Source organism: Macadamia integrifolia, chromosome 14, assembly GCF_013358625.1.
Source record: "Macadamia integrifolia cultivar HAES 741 chromosome 14, SCU_Mint_v3, whole genome shotgun sequence".
NCBI classification, from domain to species: Eukaryota; Viridiplantae; Streptophyta; class Magnoliopsida; order Proteales; family Proteaceae; genus Macadamia; species Macadamia integrifolia.
In genome coordinates, this window is record NC_056570.1 from 32,416,201 (window position 1) to 32,438,909 (window position 22,709).

The window sequence follows — 22,709 nt, forward strand, 5'->3', positions numbered from 1 at the left end:
TGATATTGGGGAATCTCATTGCTATTACTCAAACAAGCATGAAACGTATGCTTGCATATTCGTCCATAGGTCAAATCGGATATGTAATTGTTGGAATAATTGTTAGAGACTCAAATGATGGATATGCAAGCATGACAACTTCCATGCCCAGTTATGACAGGTTAGCAATCTAATAATTAGAGGGGAGTTATTGTGGGATTCACTCAATTGTGTGTTGAATAGCTAATATCTCAGTTTTAATTCTATCCACTTGATGTGAACCTGTCTTTGTTCCTAACGTCTGAACTATGTATTTCTCATCACCTACAATGAGCTTAGAGCTAAAAAAAATAAAATATAATCTACATTGTTGGGCACTTATCAGTGCCATCACATGTTCTTGTCTCTTATGCTGGGCAAATGGGTGATAATTTATAAAACTACTAAAAGGGAGTTCTCATTGACTTATCCATATCCAACTTGGAATGCAATCTTGGTATTAATTTCTGTTCTCTGGGATGAAGAATATGCGAAATCCTGTGATTACCCCCCCCCCCAAAAAAAAAAAGAAGAGGAAATCCTGTGCATGTTCAAATTATATTATTTTTGTGTTATGTATATTGGCTTGTACATGATGTTGGGTCTATTGTCTTTGTGATTAATTACATGGGTATTTTTGCACTTTGAATATTTCTTAATTAAGATATATAGCAGTGGGGTTGTTTGCAGGGATACACGACTCTGTTTTCCCACTTTTTCTTGATCATCGATCTCTCTCATTTCCTCATCCCTCTTTCTTAGTCAGTTCTGTGACAAGTTACTATTTCTTATTCTTTCACGTATTAGTTGCATATATTAATGTTAACATGCTTTTCATGATGGTCATGGAACCGATGTTGAAATTTTTTATTTTGTGTTTCCAGGGATTTCCCCAACAAGCGGGTGGAAAATATTGAGGATTTTCATCCGAATATGGCTGTAAAGGTAGAATAAGCATGCTATTCTGTTCCCTCAAACAAAACATAGATATTCTGTTCCAACTCTTCCTGTGTTGCGTTTAGTTGTTTGATCCCTTATCATTGAATATTTGTAAGCAAGGGATATAGACTTATAGTGCTGTTTTGGTCTCATCGTACCTGTATGGCTGTGTCCATTCCTGATATTCTATAGCTTTTGTCATTCAGTTTGCAGATTTTATTCTGGGTGAGCACCTCGAGAAAAGATTCTCTCCTTGGGTTCCCTTGGTTGCTTTTGTCTTCCATGTGGAAGCTTAGTTGGTACTCAAATTCTGTAGACACATTGTACATGACAACCTTGACTCGCATTACCATATAAGTATATAATCATGTGGCTGAAGTAAAAATTTCGTTGTTTTCAATATTTGAACAGCTAGGCAAAAGGTGCAGTTCATTGTGGGCTATCAAATTGAGTTTAATTTAAAATTTTTCCATTTGGTCTCTTATCTATCCAACTTTTTGAATTGCCACATCAGCCCTCTATTTGTTTTATGGATGAAAATACAATGAGAGAGTATCCACTTGATGATTGGGCAGATGGTTGAGATGGACCATGAAATTTGACATGCAGACAATCCAATGGGCTGTATGCGTTCGACAATCGGATTGGTCTCATCAGCCCTCCACATGGCAGAAAATTGCAGCTTGTGTATGCTTACCTCAAGAAACTTTTGCCTACTCTTAGATAAATAAGAATTTATTTCTTATTAAAATAAAATGTGTAAAGCCATGTGTATACAGATGAAGCTGATCACTACTGGGCAATGTTCAAGAAGTCAGTTTCGACACTGGACGAAACCAAATAATTTCAGGAGTCAACCGAGTTCTTGTCGACCCTAATTAAACATCTCTAAACACAGTGGAACCTTTAGATTGTTGAAAACCGCACTCAAATTGGTACTTTGGTTTCGAACCCTAGGAAATGGAAGAGGAATGGCCAAAATCCATCAAAATTTGAAGTTTTTACCATTCACAGTAGGTTTGGCACGAAACCTGCAAAATGGGGACAAAAGTTGATCGAAGCAGTGTATGTTTTGATCGAATTTAAGTCTTTCAAACTTGTGGTTGTACTGTTTCGTTTTGCCAAAATGGCATGACAAGATGGCCTGAGATTTGGACCGAAACTTTCAGTTGAAATTTTGTATCTCGACTGAGTTGTGGTCATTTCATGTCAACTAGGGTCAAAACTGACTTATTTGGGTTCGTTCCGACCGAAGTGGTCGACTACTTGACAATGCTAATAGAAAGACAATCTGTAAAGACTGAAGAGCCTATACAGAAAAAGTGTTATCAAGAACAATCACCTCCAGGCTCCAACCAGCTTGAACTCTATCAAAATGTTCCAAGCACATATCTGGTCACATGGTAGTACCCTACCTATTTGGAGTGCTTTAGTTTCTACCGTTCTGTTATTTGTGTATAATCATGTTATATATCTTATTCTGTTATTTTTCCCATCCATATATGTTCCCTTCTAAGTTATGCCTGTAACTGCTCAATTCCCGAGAGTTGTTGAAATATGCCTTCATTGTCCACTAATTTGGATCTTTGATGCTATAGGGCTATGTTAAGAATGTGTCGAAGGGATGTTTCATTATGCTTTCCCGCAAGATAGATGCAAAAATTCTCCTGTCAAACTTGTCTGATGGCTTTATTGAGAACCCTGAAAAAGAATTTCCCGTTGGAAAACTTGTAAATGGAAAGTAAGTATGTTAACTTTGATTTATTTAGCGAAAAATTGTCGTTCCTGCTGTTTGTGAACAAAGTTTGGTTGCAGGGTTCTGTCAGTGGAGCCTTTGTCTAAGCGAGTTGAAGTAACTCTTAAATCAGCGACTTCAAGTGGTGCATCAAAATCTGGTCTAGTTGATTTAAGTAGTCTACACGTTGGAGATGTAATTTCTGGCAGGATTAGGAGGGTTGAGACATATGGTCTGTTTATCATCATAGATAACACAAACGTGGTAAGGGTTGATGTGGTTCCTTCCGGTAATGTTTAAATCCGTTCTTCGGTTGAACAGTAGTTACCATCCACAATTCAAGGGTGTGTGGAACATGTTCAGATGTTCAGAAAGCTACACTTATATAATTGCATAAGGCTAATAACTAACCCAGAATATGATTGCAACCTCTGATCTTTACACTTTCTATTTGGATCCTACACTACGTTGTTGGATACAGTCATCAGATCAGTTTGATCTTTAGGATATAAAAAAAGGCGTACCCACTGCACGAGGCTCCTGCCACTGCAGGGTCTGGGGAGGGTCATAATGTACACAACCTTACCCCCGCTTCGCAGAGAGGCTGTTTCCCCACTTGAACTCACGACTGCTTGGTCGCAATGGAGCAACCTTACCGTTGCACCATGGACCACCCTCTTTAGCATGTGTGATTTCTATAATTTTTTGCACCGACATCCTGATATTTTGACTTTGGACGGTATTTCTCTTATATCATACCACCCAGTCTACTTAGGCTGTGTCTGGTATGCATTCCCAGAATAAATTCTGGGTCTAGAATGCATTTTGAAACCCAGTTTTTCTCTCTCTCTTTTTTTTTTTTTTTGCTTCAGAATGCTTTTAGACCCAGAATCTATTCTGAGAATGCATACCTAACAAAGCTTTATTCATCTCAGCTCAACTAACCTTTTTTACATCTAGTTCCAGCTATGTGAAAATCCTGTCTTCCCTTTCCTCTCTGTTTACAACCATGCCAACTGAATGCATGCTCATTTATTTTCTCACCACTTCAACACAAGTAGTCTTTGAACTTGCCCTTGTCTATTCACCGTGCATTTATTAGTCTTCATTGCATGTAACCATCATTATCAAAATTCCTGGGCCAGTCAATTTAATACTATTGGTGTCTGCCTACATGGCTTCCTGAGTTCGGTACTAGATGGGCTGGACATTGGCCTGGCTGAGGCCCTCGGCAAACCCACCAACCCAAGATCCATATCCTTTGTATTATATGACTGAACAGTCTCAATTTTTTTCCTTCCTAATTTTGTCTGAAATGGTGCATATAAGATCCTCGAATGGAAATATTTGTATTTTGTACTTCTATCTCTTTGGTATGGCCTCTCAAGTCTCATCCATTTCAACACCCTCATCTCAGCTAATATATTGGTTCTTCATTTTTTCTTCCATATTATAGCATTGGGCACCATACATCTATCTGGTTTTGTAAAATTAATTTTTTGTTGTAATTCAGCTATTAGGTTCATTTAAACTTTTTCATTCTTTCGGTATGTTTTAATTTGTAGCTGCAGCACTTTTGATGGTTGATTATCACTGATATTTATTATATTGTACACCTTCTAAACCCCATATTTTGCATGTCCAGTAATAAATATATGTACCACAGTTGTTCATTTATTTATTTTTTATAGGAAAATTATGTATCAATATTCTGATGATTGTTCCTTGGTCCTTGGCCCAGGTTGGATTATGCCATCTTTCAGAGCTATCTGATGATCATATTGACAATATTGAAAGTAAATACAGAGCAGGAGATAGCGTTGTGGCGAAGGTCCTGAAGGTAAACATTCTAGTTTGGAAAAGGGAAGCTTTTACCTTTGAATTTGAGGTTTGTCTAGTTGGGTTTTTTCTGTATTTCTTGCTGGACAAAGCTGTCTTTGTTAGCCACATTGAGATATCACATGGCCGATCCCCTGTTCATCAGAAATGTGACCTCTGAAAGGCCCCATGTTTAGTGCCACTGTAGGCTTTAGTTGTATGATCTGTGTGTGCTGAACTGTTTTCTATTCTGTTGAAGCTTCAAACTTTTCAAGAGCCATGAGAGAGGGCTTTGTTTGGTATTTGGCAGGGCCCATTGGCACGAAACTTTCAATATGGAAGAGGGTAATTTTTTTGAATATGTGGAACCTTTTCGGCTTACCACCTGCACTGGCACCTTGAAAATCTTTGAGGAGTTGGATCCTTGTGACCATATGCAGTTGATTTGGAAAACCCTTACTTTGTTTTCATGATTTCTACTGTTTTTGGGCCAGGGTTTTTGAAGGTCCATGTGTTTCAGGCTTTCTGCACCTCACCTTCTATCCATGCAGCAAGTTAAAGCTCGATAAATCTTTTCATTGTGGGGTATGGGAATGTTCTGTTACTGCTAGGGAGGAAATACTTGTCTTATACTTGAAGAAGAGAATAATTAACTAGTGGTTATATTTAGGATTTGGCATAGTTTTGTTGCAATCGACTCTACATGTGAAGGGGATAAGAAGAAAAAACATAGGGGTTCCATTGAGCTCATCTCAACTGCCATTTACAAAGTAAAAAGAAGCTCACAGTAAAAGCTACTTAATTTCTTCTCTTAGTACCTTTTCATCCATCCTCAACTATTCATTATGATAGTTCAACAGGCTTATGAATCTGAGTGTAATTTTCATAATTTTGACAAGGTTCTCTTACCTGTTTTATATTTTTCTTTCCCATTTTGATGCATTTAGAGTGTAGACAATTGTCTGGAAACATCTTCCCATCTCTAGAGGGACTGAAACATAACTGAAAATCCATTTAAATCCTTGGTTGTGGGGAGTGGCTGCTTAATATTACTGCCAATTTTTTTTCCTCAATCAGAAATATCTAATCACTGATTACTATGTCGACCAAACACGCAGTTTATTGGGTGATGTTATTGTACTTATATGTGGACAGTTAGTGAAGTACAGACAAGTAGGATCCATCAGGATCATTCCATTCTGATGATTTCCTTTTCCCAAAATATTTTAGATGAGAGTACGAGACATTTAATGAATGGTGCATGCATGATCTATCCCAGGAAAAAGTAGTAATTACCTGTAGGGAGAAGTCATGCGAATCAATCAGTATTTACAATACTTATGGTTGACTGCCGCCTAGGCAATATCAATGTAACTGCATTTTGGAACTGCTTGATATGTACAGTTTGACAACATTATGGTTTGAAATATGCAGTTAAGGATTCAGAATAGTTAGTTTTCTATGGAAAGAAAAAAGGAATTCAAATAAGTTTACCGCTCAACGAGGTTCATGTGCTCACATCTTTTTTTTTTTTTTTTTTTTTTTTAATTTAATCATCAGGTGGATGAGGAAAGACACCGAATATCACTTGGAATGAAGAGTTCGTATATCAGGGATGATACCAGCTCCCATGTACTCTCAGATCAAAATAAATTTGAGGCTGTTGATGGAAATGGTAGTAGTGATGATTCTCAGATTAGTACACCAGAGGAGAGCAGCTTACGTGGGAGCCAAGATGCTGTATTTGAAAGTGGAGAAAATCCAATACTTGCAGAAGCTGAATCAAGGGCTTCCATTATGCCTCTTGAGGTTGCTCTTGATGACATGGAAGATTCTGATTCAGAAAATATAATTAGTAGAGCTCAGGAACATGTCAACGAGGCTGACAGCCTTGCTGAAAAGAATAAAAGGAGAGCAAAGAGAAAACAAAAGGAAGAGAGGTCATTTCACTACTCACTGCTTTTCATTAGAGGTTACTATTGTGAGTAAATGTCTTGGGCATTTAATATTTTCCTTTTGACATGAAATTATTTTGTGTAGGGAGAAAGAAATTGTGGCTGCTGAGGCGAGACTTCTTGCGAAAGACAAGCCAACTACTGCTGATGAATTTGAGAAATTGGTTAGGAGCTCCCCTAACAGTAGTTTTGTCTGGATAAAGTACATGGATTTTGCTCTCTCTTTGTCGGATGTTGAGAAGGCTCGATCAATTGCAGAAAGGTATGTTTCTCAGACAACAGTTTTATCTGACTCATTGGCAGGGATGGCTACTTCTTTTGATTATTCATTCCTCTTGGCGATTAGTGCATTAGTGCAAGCCCTTGTGAGACTCTAATTCCTTTTGGTTTCCTTTTGCGTTCTTGGTTTGATGGGAGAAATAAATTGGAATCTTCTCCAGGACTTTCCCATATACAAGAGGATGTTAACAATAGGCTAACATAATTGCAAGTGTCATTATTGCATATTTGATCTTAAAAGGCACCCATAAAATGAAAAAACTTAGGCCCATTTATGAAAAAAGGAAGGTTCAGTTTCCTGTACTCATGGGGAATGAATCTATTTTACCCAGTTCTTTCAGGTGCTGAACTCTTTCAATTTCTCCTGATACTTCATGTTCGGTTATTCTTTCTCAACTACTTGGTTTAGGTGTAATGATTCACCTAGCTTCTCCCTTCTTGTTGAGCGATTAAGTATTTTAATTTTCTAATCATTTTTCTTTGATACTAAACAAATGTCAAGGGTATCAACCAAGTTGTTATTGACTAATATATAGTTTGACATTCAGTTTTTTATTTGTATTCTTATTTTTCCTTATTTGGGCTATTCTCTCTTAATTTCAAGGGCTTTGAGAACCATAAACATCCGAGAAGAGGCAGAAAAGTTGAATATTTGGGTGGCTTATTTTAATATAGAAAACGAATATGGAAATCCTCGACAGGTAAAAACTGAACTTTCTTCATCCTAATTTTCACTTTGTCAAATAAATAGTGATTAGCAGTTTCATTAACTGTAACTATCTTTTCAGGAGGCGGTCATGAAAGTATTCCAGAGGGCTCTGCAGTATTCTGATCCCAAAAAGGTGCATTTCGCATTGTTAGGGTTGTATGAGAGGACGGAGCAACAGAATCTAGTGGATGAGCTTCTTGAGAAAATGGTTAAGAAGTACAAGCACTCATGCAAGGTATTTTCTGATTTTCATACATCCAATTGTTCTACAAGAGTTTCAAAACCTAATAAAGCTGAGTGTTGATGGATTTCTAGGTTTGGTTAAGGCGGGTTCAGAGCCTCTTGAAGCAAGGCAAAGATGTTCAACCTACTGTTAACCGTGCTCTTCTAAGCCTTCCTCGCAACAAACATATCAAATTTATCTCTCAAACTGCTATACTTGAGTTCAAGTGTGCTGTGCCTGATAGAGGGCGAACAATGTTTGAAGGAATGCTGAGAGAGTACCCAAAGAGAACAGATTTATGGAGCATCTATCTTGATCAAGTAAATCCTTTTCTCCATATTTTAAATATGCTGTTAGCATCATCCTTCTTTGGATCCCTTAAAACAATCACAAACTTTACAGGAGATTCGACTTGGAGATGTGGAATTTATACGTGCATTATTTGAGAGGGCAACAAGTCTAAGCCTTCCGCCAAAGAAAATGAAGGTATGAACTATAGAATAATACAAGCCTTTGAAGTTTTTTTTTTTTGTTGGGAATCTTCTGATGACACCTTTTATCATTTGGGCATTCAGTTTTTATTCAAGAAGTATCTTGAGTATGAGAAATCTCAAGGGGATGATGAACGAGTGGAATATGTCAAGAAGAAAGCAATGGAGTACGTGGAGAGCTCGCTCACTGGATCTTGAATGTTCCTCCCAATTGGGGTAATGACAAGTTCCTGACCCCAAGCTAGGTGGCTCCAGGTGAGGCTTTGTACATATAGGAGAGCAGCTGAGTTTTTAGTATCTGGAGTTTTTAAAGTTTTGATCGGCTAATGTGTGGCAGCAATCCCATCAACAGGCTTGTACTGAGAGAATACCTCTATGAAAACCATGGTGCTGTATTACATGATTTTCCAGGTCACTGATATGGAAGAGAACAACATAAATTAAAACAAATTTGATGGTGAGGACATAAGGAAATATTGGATTCATCCATTGAAATTAACTGTACAGATTGTCTGACATGTATGTCAATGTACATGGAAATGGCATCCTACATCTGTGATTCCTATTTAATTAAAGTTATTTTCTACTTGGGTCCCTTTCTTTTTGGTTGTAATAGGCCTCCTAATTAAGTGGTCAAATTGGCAAGCTTTTGAATGGAATTGCTGGTTTCTCATTGTGTTTCACCCTGTTTCTTTCCTATCTCATTGTGTTTCACCTTGTTTCTTTCCTACCATTTTTAAAAGCTGATTGAAGAAATCTCTCTCTCTCTCTCTCTCTCTCTCTCTCTCTCTCTCTCTATCTCTATCTACTGTAATTCCTGAATCCTGACCAATGGGAACTCAACTTAGTATCTGTATAGTTTGAGCTCTTAATGCAACATTGAGCTTATCAAAGGGTCCAGGAGACTAATGTGGTTGAGGTTTTCTCTTTTGGTTTATTAACATATTCCCCTCTAGCCTCGAGTGCCTGCGGCAGGGTTTAAGAATTGGGTCGGCCGATCTGGACCGATCCAGGTCATACGAACTGGAAAGGAATCATTGGCCGGGACTGGTCTGGATCCTAATTCTGGGTTTTTAAACCCTGGCCTGTAGCGGTCTGGCTCCTGCAAGTAAATGGGCTAGGCCAGTTCAATCAATTTTTCCCGGTGGACACCTATGAGTCAGATAGGGCCATGAATAGTCTTTTCACACTTGCTATGTTTAGGTATAGACATACTAGTGGGTAGTGTTCTTTTCTTCTTCCCATTATGAACTCAAATCACTCAAATGACCTAAATTGAATGTGAATCAACCGCCAATTCAATGTGGTTTTGTTTTGATTCATGATACAATAAATACAAATTGAAAACAAAAAATTTTCGTAACCTTAAAACCAAAGTTCTATTTTTATTCTAAAAATTATAAACACCAGTGTCAAATTTTGTATCTTTCAATCTTTTTCACAACTCAACAAAGTGACATGATTGTGGACCGAAATCATCTCCTGAGTGGTGATTGTCTAGTTTTGACCCATAGCTACTTGGACGATCGACATAGGTCCAAGTGGTGATCCAATGGCTCTCGATGTGGTGTTTCTGTTCTAATCGATGGATGTACAACAATTGGATCACCGCTTAAACACTTATCAATTGCCCATGTAACTATGGGCTGACCTAGGTGATCACCGCTCAAGAGAGGAGCCGGATCCCATGATTGTAGGGTAACTGTTTGGTTTATATGGATGACACTTTTTTCAGTCAAAATTGAAACCAAACCTAATGTCATTTCACATTTTTAGGAGCAAAATCGAACCGAATAGCTTTTGGTTCAATTCGGTTTTAAAAGAATCAGTTTCGATTGTTTGAATCTTTGAATCTGCGGTAACGCAAAGGAATAAGGAGTATGATAGATACGGTAGGCTCGCTAGTACGCAAGCAAATCTCTTAGCTCGGGCGAAGCTTCTCGAAATTGATGTCAGAGAAGCCCATTGAGACTTGAGAGTGACAAGAGCAAAGTACTTCTTCTCTTCTCTTCCATTCTCCATTCCCCATTCCCCATTCCCCATTCCCATTTCCATTGCCAACCCTCCACCAACTGAAACATTCTGAGTCTATATCTGAACAGATCGTGCGAGAGCGAAGCGGATTAACGATTTCTTCTCTTTGTGGTATCTTCTTCTAAGCCCTTCCTTTACTTTGATTATTTATTTATTTTTTTATATATTGAAACAGTAATTGTCCAAGGATTCTGGGTGATGGATGATTTTATCGCTTTTCTAGGGTTTATGTGGACGGTTTAAACTTTAAAACAGAGGTTGATGGTCTTTTAGGCTTGATTCTCTTGTCGTTGATGAAAGCAACTTTGTCTGCGATTGTTTTCATTAAAGTGTTGATCGTTCGTTGGGGATCACTAGTTTCTCTCTATGGTTTGGTTACAATTTTTTGTTAGTTTGGAGTTGATTCGAGACTGTTTGTACGTGTACAGTAATTAACGACTTCGGATTGGAGTTTCCGGGCAACAGTTTTGAACAAGGGATTTGGGTTGTGGATGTGGCTAAGTTGTCCATGTTTTGGTTTGGTTTGGTTTGCTTGTCAATATTACCAATGATGTGACATAAATCTTGCGCGGAATCTCTATTGACAGACTATTGTAATTTTATGAAAGTGTAACAGAAGCGGGAAGGAATTAAGAAATGCAGAATTTGTAGCGATTTTTTACGAAAGCTTTTGCAGGCATCTAGAGATAGACGAAACTTGGTGTTTCTTTGGCACTTTCTTCATTTTGGAGTCTTTAATGAACCGTGATTTCAAGTTTGGAAGTTTTTTGTATAGGGACAGCTATTGGTTGGCTTAGTAGTTTGAATCTGAAGCCACCACCTTGTGAACATGATTGTTCCTTTTAGAAGCTTCCTGCCTTCCGACCCACGGAAATGCTGAGGGCCTGGGAAAGTTTTGTTGCTGGTAGATTCTCTGTTGTATCGTTTTGGGTCTGTTCTAATTTCTGTTGGCCTCTTAACCTTTAGTATTTGGCAGACCTCCAACTTCATATGTTTGCCAAGATAGCATATTTCTGTTGGCTCTTTTAGTTTGCCAGTTTATCTATTTCTAGAGTTATGTTAGAGGCCTGATCGGTGTGGAGTCTAATGATAAAAAAGAATATCTTGGAGATAGCGTGCATTAATCTTAATTGGGACTATTTAGGTCAGACTTCAGAGGAATGTGATTCACGTTTAATGGTAACACGGAGTTTTTTTTTTGGAGCAAGGAGAAATATAATTAGCTTTCACGTTTAATGGTAACACGAAGTTATTGTTGCATACTTGCATTTCTATTTCTTCGGAGAAGAAAATACTAGTCATCCAGCATACTAGAATAGTATTGCGTATAGATGGGCTTAGCCAGCATGTTAATGTTCTGACATGCTGTGGAATGTTGGTTGGGCTTCCATGCTGCCTGGGACTGTCAGCCTGATCTGCTCAGATTTGGTCTAAAGCCTATGCCAGATTTTAAAGTTTGCCCTTTTTTAGGCCTAAATTCTGGCAGGCCTGTATCATTAAAATTCATATGCTATATCTCAATCATATTTTTAATAATATTTTCCATCTATTATAGAAACCATGTGTTGGTTAAAAGCATTCCTAAAAAGCTTGTGTGTATCACAAATATTTTTTGGCTGCCTGAAATTCCTTTTGAACCCAGTTGAATTTATGTATAATTTAAGATTTAAGAGTAGTTAAAATGGTGTGGGATGCTCATCTCTTAAGGGTAATTTTGGTTATCTTATGTTTTTGTTGTTGTTGATGTTATTCTTTTTGCCTCCTTGAATTGTGTACATTAGATATTCACTTCTTTTAAGAATGAGGGATAGAAGCTATAGCTACAGCCCATCACCACCAAGAGGCTACAGCAGGCGAGGTCGGAGTCCCAGCCCCAGGAGTCGCTATGGAGGTCGTGGTAGAGATCTTCCTACTAGCCTTTTAGTTCGTAACCTTCGCCGTGATTGTAGGTTTGTCCTCTTTAACTTTGCTTTGCTCCTTTCTTCTTTCTTTTGTAGCTTGAAGAGATAGTATTTGGCTGTTACTACAAGTCTACAAGCCTGTATCACTCATGTATTCTAACCTTCTGATTTTTTTTTTCTCTTTTTCCTATTATGATATCATCGTTTCTTGATTATTGAGAAACCATTGTGATTATGAGAAGAAGCTCATTGGCAAGGATTAAAGTATCGGTATCGATCACCGTATCGGTCGGCCAAAATTAAGATACGTATCGGAGGGTATCGTATCGTATCGAAGATATACTAAGATACGCTAAAGATACACACATAAATGGATAGGAAACATTTTTTTAAACACTTTTGCATAAAGAATTTGTTAAAAAAGGCTATTGATAACATGTATTATGCATAAACACTAAATTGAGGGTATCGTACTAAGAATTCAAGGTCTGTAATTGTCCCATAAATGTAAAATCCTTGTTCCCAACCTTGATTTCCATTTTAGTTAGAGAGAAATATGGCTGATAGCAACTTTGGAACAAAAACCCTTCAAAAAATCATTTTTTTCTGAAAAATTACCCATATTGGCCATTATATGACCGTAACGCTGATACGTATCGATACTCACTGATACGTACCGATATATATATATATATCGATACTCACCGATACGTGCTGATATATACCGATACGTATCGATCGATACATACCGATACTCACTGATACGTACCAATACATACCGAAACGTACATTTTACCTCAATTTTATATTTTTCATAAAGTCGTGTCGAGGCATGTATCGTATCGATGTGTATTAGTGGTGTATTGATGCATATCGGTACGTATTGTTGGATATATATCGATACGAAATGATTTAAAAAATTCAATGTATCGTATCGGTGTGTATCGTATCGACCGACTAAATTTAAGATACGTATCGGAGGGTATCGTATCGGTATCGGAGATACTTAAAACCATGCTCATTGGCATGCAGCCCTTGCTGCTTCTGAGTCATGTATCTGGCCACATATATCTGTAACTATACTTGTTATTCTTGCTAAGCACTAGGCGGCGCTGTAGTACATTATTTTCATGCTTTATTATATTGAAGTGTACGGAGCTTTACTTTGAACCGTAGAAGAAGTGCCCATGTCGCTAGTGAATTGATATTTATAAGCTAGCAATATCCATTTTCATGTGGGATGTGGTTTCATCCTCAAATTTTGATGGAATAGATAGACATTGCAATAAAATTTGCAATTTCGTGTGGACAATCATTTTACTGTGGATTCAAGTGGCAGCATGTAGTTTCCTTTGAAATAAACTTGGATATGGGAGCCTACCTTGGATGATTTTAGGCTTTGTATGGTAATGTTTCTGTTTTAAAAAACTGATTCTTGGTCTGGCACAAGTTTTTGTGTATCTGTGTTTTGGAGTGATTCTATGTCCTTAAATGTTGTATGGTAACGCTGAAAAAACAAAAAAATTTGTAACCAGGAAGAAACAGAAACCTTTTTGGTTCGCACTTAACAAAATCGTTTCTGTTCTGAAACCAATAATTACGTACAATGCCACCTACATCATGCTTTTGAGTTGCAGACGAAAGGAGATTCAAGGTTTAAAACTGTATCTAGAAATGGCTAACCGGCGGCAAGTTCCTACTGCTCCCTTTCTCTATGCCTCCCCCTATCTTGGGAATGCAAGGTCCTAAACATAGTTTTTAAGGCGCTGGTAAGGCGATGCGCTAAGAGATGGTAAGGCAGTGCTCCGCCTTACGTGAAGTGGCTCCTTATTTTATTTTATTTTATTTTTTTTAACACATTTTAAAATTACTTAATAAAGATTCCAAATATATATTTTTTATTGGTAGGTGTATGATTTTGTTAAAACTTGAGATGTATGAGATCAACTTTACTCCACCAAAAATAACCAAAACAAACAATACAAAAACACAATTCACAAACAGGGTTTGGATTTTGTCAAGGATTTTAAGAAAGGGCTTTGAAAAGGAATCAAGGAACAAGGAAGAACCATTGATCTAGGCGACCATTTTGCTCTGGGCAGCAGTGAGTTCGCTTCGGCAGCAGTGACCTTCATTCTTCTTTGATAGGAGTAGAAATATAGTGGATGACCTTAGGGCTTAGGCACTCATTTTTGTATCATAGTGGTAAGTATAATAAATACTTGTATTTTTTGTCTTCTTTTCTTTATATATATAATTTTGTTTCATAATTATGTATTTATATTATATGTTAATAAGTTATGATGATTGATGATTGAATATTGATGATTGATGATTGATGATTGATGAAGATGAACTTAGTTTATTCACTTTATCAATTGTTTTCTTGATGAATATCTTACATTGGTATGAATATGAACTTTTAATATTTATTTAACATATGAGTAATAGGATTCAATTAGGATTTGAGCCAAATAGATTGGTTTTATAAAAAAATTACACATGAACGCTTTAGTCAATAAGGCGACGCTTTATGCCCGCCTTATTGCTAAGGCGCTCCGAAAGACCTTCAAACGCCTCCATCGCCTTACCGCTTTAAAAACTATGGTCCCAAAACAGTTGAAGAAGCCCCTTCCTCCATCTGTTAAAAATTTTTGGGAGTTGCAGAGACCAATCCCCTTACCAATGGAGGAGCTGTAGAGCATAATTGCCCTTCCGTCCCATTCAAGCTTCAATGATGGTATAAGGAGCTACAGGGCATGATCACCTTAACCTAATATTTGATCCCGATTTGGAAGGGAGCAAAAACTACTGGAAAAATCTTCGAAACTCGGATCTTAGTTCTTCATTCTTGAAAACTAAAACCTAAATCATCAAAAAGTTGAGTCTTGAACCAAGAAATCTAAGTATGAGAATTGGAATCAGTAGACCCAGATGTGAATCTTGGTCATACCTTCCAATTAACAAGTTTAAACAAACCATTGAAGATTGTCACAGATTTAAATAAACTGTGTAAAATGCTGAAACTCCTCTCCCTCTTATTCCTTGATGCTGCTTCTGATTCGGACTAAAACGAAGAAACCAATTCTTCTCTCTTCGCCGATCAATTCCTCTTTGCGGTGGCACCCCCATCCCCGCTTCCTCCGATCCTTGGCTGCCCCATCTCTTTCTCTGGTCGTCATTTCCAAGTTCGTAGGGATGCCTGAACATGTTCAGGTCATGCTTTGGTGGCTGTGGGCTTAACGCTTTCTCTCTCTCTCTCTCGTCAGATTAACTGCAGCTACTCAGGTAATCTGATATACAGTTCTGGTTTCAAAATCGGATCTCCTTCCAACCAAAACTAGAAACCATACCAGCGCTATATTTCTTGTTGATCTATGTTGTTTGTACTGATTTTCTAGATCTAGTTTCAGATTGCTATTTTATTTCTATTGCTGAACAAAATTTTACATGCTCTATTTTTTATATATGGAAATGTGTCTTGGTTTGTCTTTATAGACTTTTTGTTTGCCTTTTATTTCCAGTATAAAATTTTGTCTGCTGGCTGTCTTGTGTTTCCGCCATATTGCTGTTCTTTTTTTTACTGTCTTGCAGGCCAGAAGACCTCCGTAGGCCATTTGGAGAATTTGGTCCTATTAAGGACATATACTTGCCAAGAGATTATTATACTGGGTGAGCTTCCTCCCAACTGTGCTAATTCTAATTGTCTGAAGTAGTTGGCAAGTTGTGAGATCAGGATGTACTTTTGTCCTTTCCTTTTGTTCAACATGGGGATTCAGCATTGCTGTTCTAGCACTTCTGTACTTTTGAATGGAGTTGAGGTGGCAGTCTGTCCACCTCCTTGGAAAAGAAACTCCCTCTTTGCTTCTGTCTGTCTTTTGTGTCATGATGACAAGGCTATTTTTTGTTTGCCATTTTTCTATTAGCAAGTTGAATTTTTTATTTAAGTTCAGATTTAACAGTGAAAATAATGTTTTTGAAGACATCAATCAAGTAATATGAGTTCTGTTGAAGATGATGTTAATATTTGTCAAGATTGGAAGGGAGTTGAATATGAATACATTGTGAAGAGTTCAAGTCTTGAAGAATTTGAAGTCATCTTAAAACAATGACATTTACAAGGTCAGCTACCTTGTGCTTGCTTTTACTTGAATTGCATGAAGTACTTGTAGTATTTCTGCATAAAATGAGCTTCTACACTTATTGGGATTACTTTGGTGATTTAATCCATCAAGGTTCTTCGATGCGCACATTTTTGCGATAAGCATTGTTGTCAGGCTTTATGAGTGGCGATCCATATTGACAATAAACTTGTGTGTTGCAGAGAGCCTAGGGGCTTTGGTTTTGTCCAATTTGTAGATCCTGCTGATGCTGAAGAAGCTAAGTATCAGATGGATGGGCAAATTCTTCATGGGCGGGAGTTGACTGTTGTATTTGCAGAGGAGAATAGAAAAAGACCAGCTGACATGAGGGCGAGAGATCGGTTAAGGTAGTTTTCCCAATGTTACTCTTAGGGCCTTATCTCCTATTTGCTATTGATTTCCGTTCTGGCTCTTTATTAGCTAGAGTTATCTGGTATATGGTATTGTGGTTGCCACTTATGCTCAGTGGGAAATGTAGTTGTATCCTAATTTTTATTTATTTTGTGTTCGAGTGGCAGTCTGAAAGAAGGGGGGGGGGGTGGTTCTTTCTGGAACTATCATCAGTTCCTAGTGTAGCATTGAAAAGACATATTGTTCAAAATTATACACTATAATAAGATTCATTGTACAACCGTAATTACTGCTTGAAAATTATTCTGTAGATATCGCTTTTTACAGTGAATGCTTTCAACAATGTTCATGTCTTACTGTAAGAACACTGTATATTATTTACTATGAGTGAACATTATGAGGGATCACATGTTACAAATTTGTTGTTACTGAATCTACAAATATGGATGAAGTTGTAATTAGGGAACTGGTAGTGATGCTAAGAACAGATTTTGAGTGTTGGCCCTTCTGCAACACTTTTATAAAGTATGGTTGGAGGTCATCCAATATATATATATATTTTGGGTACAAGGAGGTCATCCATATGCTGTCATAAATAAATGGTATTCAGGATCCTCAATAATTGGATAGCTTGGTGGCATGTCATCTAAACTTGACAGTGCTTTTGTAGAGCCAGTCCCAATCCCTTATAGAGGAGGGGTAATGCATCAACTTGGCAGCAGGCATTGTAAAAACCTACTTTCATATTTCTGAACATGACGAACCAGGTTCCGTTTAGCCAACCCCATTTTACTGGGATTAAGTTGAGTGAGTTAGTGGCATGTTATCTAACTTCTGCTTGAACATATTTATCACTCACAAATCCATACCCAGGAACTATGCCTCCCATGGAAAAAAAAATGGTGGTGTGTTTAGGAAAGTTTATGGGATAAGATAACTTTCGGATAATGAGGAAAATAAGTTGTGGGCTCTTTGTTTGATAAATGATTCTTATGACATTCCCAAACCTTTACATCAAGATACTCCACAAAGCATGGGGGAATACTATGGACAATTGTATGACCTTGAATTCTTTTGTGCACTGTTTTTGATATGTTCATGTTTTTGTGGTAGGGGTCGACTGCATGATCGAAGGTCTCCTCGTTATTCACGTTCCCCACGCTACTCGCGATCTCCACTTTATGCAAGATCACGGTCCCGCAGTCCTACTTACTATTCTCCATCCCCCAGACGGAGGAGGCATTATTCAAGGTATGTGGTTGATACTTTAATGTGTGTGTGTGTGTGTGTGTGTGTTGTTTTTTATGGTCTTGTAATTTACTTGTTTACCTAATTTATTCTCATCTCTTCACACAGATCTGTTTCACCTCAAGACAGAAGATACCGCCGAGAGCCTTCCTATTCTCATTCTCCTCCTTATAATGGCTCAAGTAGCCGCAGCCGGAGTCCAAGCAGGAGCCAAAGCCGATCTCCAGATGACTTCCCAAGGAAAGTGAGGAGAGAAAGATCATTAAGTCAGTGAATGATAAGTGTGGGAGATGTATTTGCAGATCCAGTACTCAATGTTAGTTTCCTTAAACAATTAGCTTGAATGGTACTGTAGTATTGAGATGTGTTCTAAATTTTCTGTAGGTTTTATATACTTTGTAGATTGTAGGAACTCTTTTCGCCCTTCGTTGCTGTAGTCTCCCCCTTTTTTTTTTTTTTTTTTTCGTTTATGGAATAGCATTCTGATAATGTTCATTGTTCAATTTAATTGTTATTCCATTGTTGACACATCCATCATCGATCTTCAATGACACTATCTTTTGGTCAAAAGGTTAATTCTCATGTTTTGGGTAAGTTGAAAGTACTTCACCATTGTGAAGATGCAGAGAAGGGTCATCTGTCCCAATGCATGAAACTTGGAAGGTGAAGTTGCAGCAAGGGCTTCCCTAATGGTGAATGGATACCAGGGCTTTTGTTAAATTCCAACTATATAAGACTATACCTTGAGGGTGGTAATCGGTTCAATTTCAGTTAAGTGGTTTGGCTTTGGTTCGGTTGAAGTTTGAAGTCTATTTAGGTTAACAGTTTTGGGTTCATGTGTGTTGGGTTGGAAGGGGGTTAGACAGAATGGTGAAGTAAATTTTGGAGCTTGATACCCCTTTGTACAATGTACGTACCTTTCCAACTAAGGGAGGTTTGTCTTTCTTGACCTCCAAGGCTACTAATTATATTCTCTCTCTCCCCCTCCACTATCAGTCAAAAGTTAGCTTCCCTTTTCTTTTCTTTTCTTCAAACTAAACAAAGGACGAACCCCACCAATGTTGCTTTCTTCGCTTGAAAAATTCTCTTTCCATGAAGAATCATGTGTTTCATTATGCAAACAAGGAAAAAGAATTTGGCTTTCTGAAAGAATTGGGAGTTGAATTTGAAATTAAAAGACTCCAAATGGGCATTTGAGCTTTTGTTGAGTGAGGGGAAGAAGAGTGTTTACGGGTTGGTGATTAATTTAAGAAACCTTATTTGCTAGGAAAATGCCCGGGGTGCTAAAATCCAATCCAAATTGGTGAGGAAACATTCTTGGTGGGGAAAAAATGTTAATGAAGGATCCCATTAATTCTTATATTCATCTATGAATATAAGAAATAGTGAGAAATGAATTGGAGTCCTTTCATTGATTCATGTTTTATTGATAGGATTCCCTTAAAAATTTCATTTCAATGGGAATTTCATTATTCACGACATTGTAAGATTTTGGAGATCTGTTAAAAAAAAAAAAAAAAAAAGTACTCGATAGAGTAAGGCCCGTTTGATTTTGTTTCTAGGACATGTTTTTCCGTTTTTTTGTGTTCAGAAACGAAAAAACACCCTAAAAGCCATTTGATTTTTCTATTTCATTTCAGTTATTTTTTGAAACATAAATAGAAATTTATGTTTATTTCATGTCTAGAAACAGGAATGGAGAAACAAGTCAGACTTGTTTTTCGGTTTCTATAAACAAGTGGGAGGGACAAAAATTGTGAAAACCCCGATATTTCACTTGACCTACCCTAACCTCAATCCATTGTTGAAACTTCTCGTTATCCAAATACAGCAATTCCAACCTGGTTGTGCGAAGCTCACAGTTTCGAATTGTTTTCATCCTTTTGAAGCTCATCTCCACGAAGCATACATGTAACTCCAATGTCATGCCTTCACTCGTGAGTTGCATACCTACAACGATGTGCCTTTACAAAAAAAAAAAAAAAAGAACTTGACTACACTGTTGAAAATGTTTTCGGAAATAGAAAAATCAAACACATTTTTTGCAATTCCAAAAATTATTCCTTAACCGTTTCTGATGTTTCTAGACACAGAAACAACAGAAACAAAATCAAACGGGCCCAGGCCAGTTTGATAACATTTCCGCCGTTTCTGTTTCAAGAAACAGTAGAAACATAAATTTCCATTTCTAGAAACAGAAACAGAATTGAAGGTGTTTGATAGTCATGTTTTTGGAAGTCGATAGTAATCAACGAAAAGAATAGCCATGAGTTGTTTTTAGAAATGACGAAACAAATTCTACTTGTTTCACCTGGGTTGTTTCTTGAATCATAAATAGGTAGAAATTTCAATTTCTATTTCTGAAAACAAGTGAAACGAAACAGTTTTATCAAACGCTTTTTGTTCCATTTCTTGAAACATTATCAAACGGGCCTAAATGGTTCAACTGAGACCAAAAATCGAACTGAATCCAAAAATAAATTGTTAGAAAACCAATTTTTACCCCCCCCCCCAAAAAATGTTTTTTACTGTTATTTAAATTCTTATCTGTAACATCGAAATTGAACCGGATCAAAATTAGTAGCAGACAAATAATAATCCAATAAAACCCAAATCAAATTGGACTGAAACTAAATTTGATAGGAACCGGATTTCAGCTTAATGGGTTGTTTTGTTTTAGCTTATTAGTAGATTGAAATTGGTTCAACGCAACGGATATCAGATCGAACCGATTGATTAACACCCTTAGGCCGAGTACATAGAGTTGGGATCATTACAGACATTGATCCACGGTTTAAAAAATCAGATTCGGATCTGTCGATCGTCTAATCCAACTGATTCCGGCCAATTTGGAATAAAATCGCCAATTTTCATGACCTTCCACTAGTCCACAATGACAGTTGGATCCCACCCGTTTGTTGGACTTGGATCCGCGCTAGGCCCTCCAACTCGTATTGGATGGTTGACATTTGACAGCAAGACTTGAATCCTTTCGAATTCGGATCAGGTTCATGTACAAGAATAATATCGTACGTCTCTTGTTCATGGATTTAGATTCTATTAAATGAAGAGAGAGAAAATGGATTCCAAATTCACGGACCAAGGATGTACAAGATTGTTCTCGTATGTAAACCTAATTCAATCTTAATCCTATGAAGTGTGCCACTGTACATTGGACATCTGGCACCACTTGGACACTCACCCATGACCATCGCATGCTCACTAGATGCACTTGAAAGGATTTACTTCCCTTGATAGCACTAGGGTAAGCACCCAAGTGCCTTCCAATTGTTTGATGTGTGCTTAGAAGGATTGGCACACATGAGAGGATCTCGTTCCCATTTGTTTTCCTCCCAGATGAGCATTTAAAATCTGTGGTGATCTTTCTCGACAAATGGTATTAGGTATCAATTAATTCGTATTGAATTCGACCAACATTGATATTGATACCCATGGTTTTAAGTATCGGTGCGTATCGTGCCGTATCGGTAGGCATTGGCACGATACATACCGATACGCTACGGGGAATTTTGGGCCCCCTTTTATGTATCGCTGTATCGTGCGTATCGTACCGTACCGTACCGTATCGGTACCGATACGTACGATACTCTACGATACGAACTTTTGAAAATCTGGAAATTCCCGAGAGTATCGGTACGTATCGGTACCGTATCGGTATGTATCGACCGTATCGGTATGTATCGAGCCGTATCGTACTGTATCGGTACCGTATCGGTACATATCGACTGAAAATATGAAAATTCCCGTGAATGTGCCTTTTATTGTTTGAACAAACACTTCAAACTCTCACCAATAGTTTTCTATATTTCTCTTCTTTCTTCCCCTTTGATTCACACACCTTTTTGGAGACTCAAATGGTAGATTGAAAGAAACATTGTCGAAGTGAATGGTTCAAAGAAGGAGAAAAACATAGTCCAAGAAGAACCTTGAACTTGAAAGTTGAAAATTTTGAATAGTAAGTTCTTGAATCTTTACTCACTTTTTTCAACTTTAACCTTAGATTTTCAAGTTTTTTTACAAATCTAAGGTTCATCATAGGGGTGTCAACCGGTCGGGTCGGTTCGGTTTCGATCGGGCTTAATCGGGCTTAAAGACTTTCAAAGGCTACACCGTGTCCGCCCATTTAACTAATCGGACTTAGTTATTGAGGGCATGGTACACTTTATATTCGGTCGGTCGGCCTCGGGCTATAATCGGGCCACCTTAATCGGGCTTTAGTCGGGCCTTAATTGGGCTACGGACATGTTTAATGTTAAACGGGCTTTTACCGGTTTTTAAACGGACCCTCTTTAAAATGTGCTCTTATATTCCGGCCCACTCATGCAAACCCAAAAAAATGACAATAAATTAATAAATGATACCAAATATAACCATTATTTAAAATATGAACATGTTTTTACTTTTTAGTTTTTTACTTTCTAATTTGGGGGGTAAAATAGGTATTCTACAATCATTAAAGGGTCGGGCTAGGCCAGTGCACAATAGGCCGATCTCGATCTGGTGTTAAACGGTCGGTCTCGGTCTGGCGCCCGACGGTCCAAGTAGCAAAACCAAGACCAACCGTTTATAAACGGGCCGGGCTCAGGCCCGACACGTTTAGTAAACGGTCCGGGCTCAGGCCCGACACGTTTAGTAAACGGTCCGGGCTCAGGCCCGACACGTTTAGTAAACGGTCCGGGCTCAGGCCCGACACGTTTAATAAACGGTCGGTCCCGATCGGTTTAGTCGGTTCGGGCCACGAATTGACACCCCTAGTTCATCATACTTAGAATCACATTTTGTGCATCATTATTACATGAAATCATTGGATTTATAGGGATTTATAAACTTTTTTCAAGAGAAAAT

At 37.8% G+C, this 22,709-nt stretch overlaps 2 protein-coding genes across 4 annotated transcripts in view; both read left to right on the forward strand.

Annotated features, from left to right (window-relative positions):
• The window catches only part of LOC122061016 (rRNA biogenesis protein RRP5), a 50,331-nt gene extending 41,481 nt beyond the window's left edge, over positions 1 to 8,850 (forward strand). For all 3 annotated transcript variants that reach the window (XM_042624168.1, XM_042624167.1, XM_042624166.1), the window contains 11 exons: positions 903 to 963; positions 2,556 to 2,698; positions 2,773 to 2,956; positions 4,434 to 4,532; positions 6,071 to 6,450; positions 6,551 to 6,727; positions 7,349 to 7,445; positions 7,533 to 7,688; positions 7,769 to 7,996; positions 8,079 to 8,162; positions 8,252 to 8,850. In XM_042624168.1, coding sequence (XP_042480102.1) covers positions 903 to 963; positions 2,556 to 2,698; positions 2,773 to 2,956; positions 4,434 to 4,532; positions 6,071 to 6,450; positions 6,551 to 6,727; positions 7,349 to 7,445; positions 7,533 to 7,688; positions 7,769 to 7,996; positions 8,079 to 8,162; positions 8,252 to 8,365 — 1,723 coding nt within the window. In that variant the 3' untranslated portion in view covers positions 8,366 to 8,850. The remainder of the gene's footprint in view (positions 1 to 902; positions 964 to 2,555; positions 2,699 to 2,772; positions 2,957 to 4,433; positions 4,533 to 6,070; positions 6,451 to 6,550; positions 6,728 to 7,348; positions 7,446 to 7,532; positions 7,689 to 7,768; positions 7,997 to 8,078; positions 8,163 to 8,251) is intronic.
• Positions 8,851 to 10,158: 1,308 nt separating this feature from the next.
• LOC122061968 (serine/arginine-rich SC35-like splicing factor SCL30A) lies at positions 10,159 to 18,377 on the forward strand. The gene is made up of 6 exons (XM_042625568.1): positions 10,159 to 10,312; positions 11,983 to 12,150; positions 15,697 to 15,774; positions 16,427 to 16,591; positions 17,709 to 17,846; positions 17,952 to 18,377. Exons 2-6 carry the CDS (start codon positions 12,002 to 12,004, stop codon positions 18,115 to 18,117), a joined length of 696 nt encoding a protein of 231 aa, XP_042481502.1. The 5' UTR covers positions 10,159 to 10,312; positions 11,983 to 12,001; the 3' UTR covers positions 18,118 to 18,377.
• Positions 18,378 to 22,709: the final 4,332 nt, after the last annotated feature.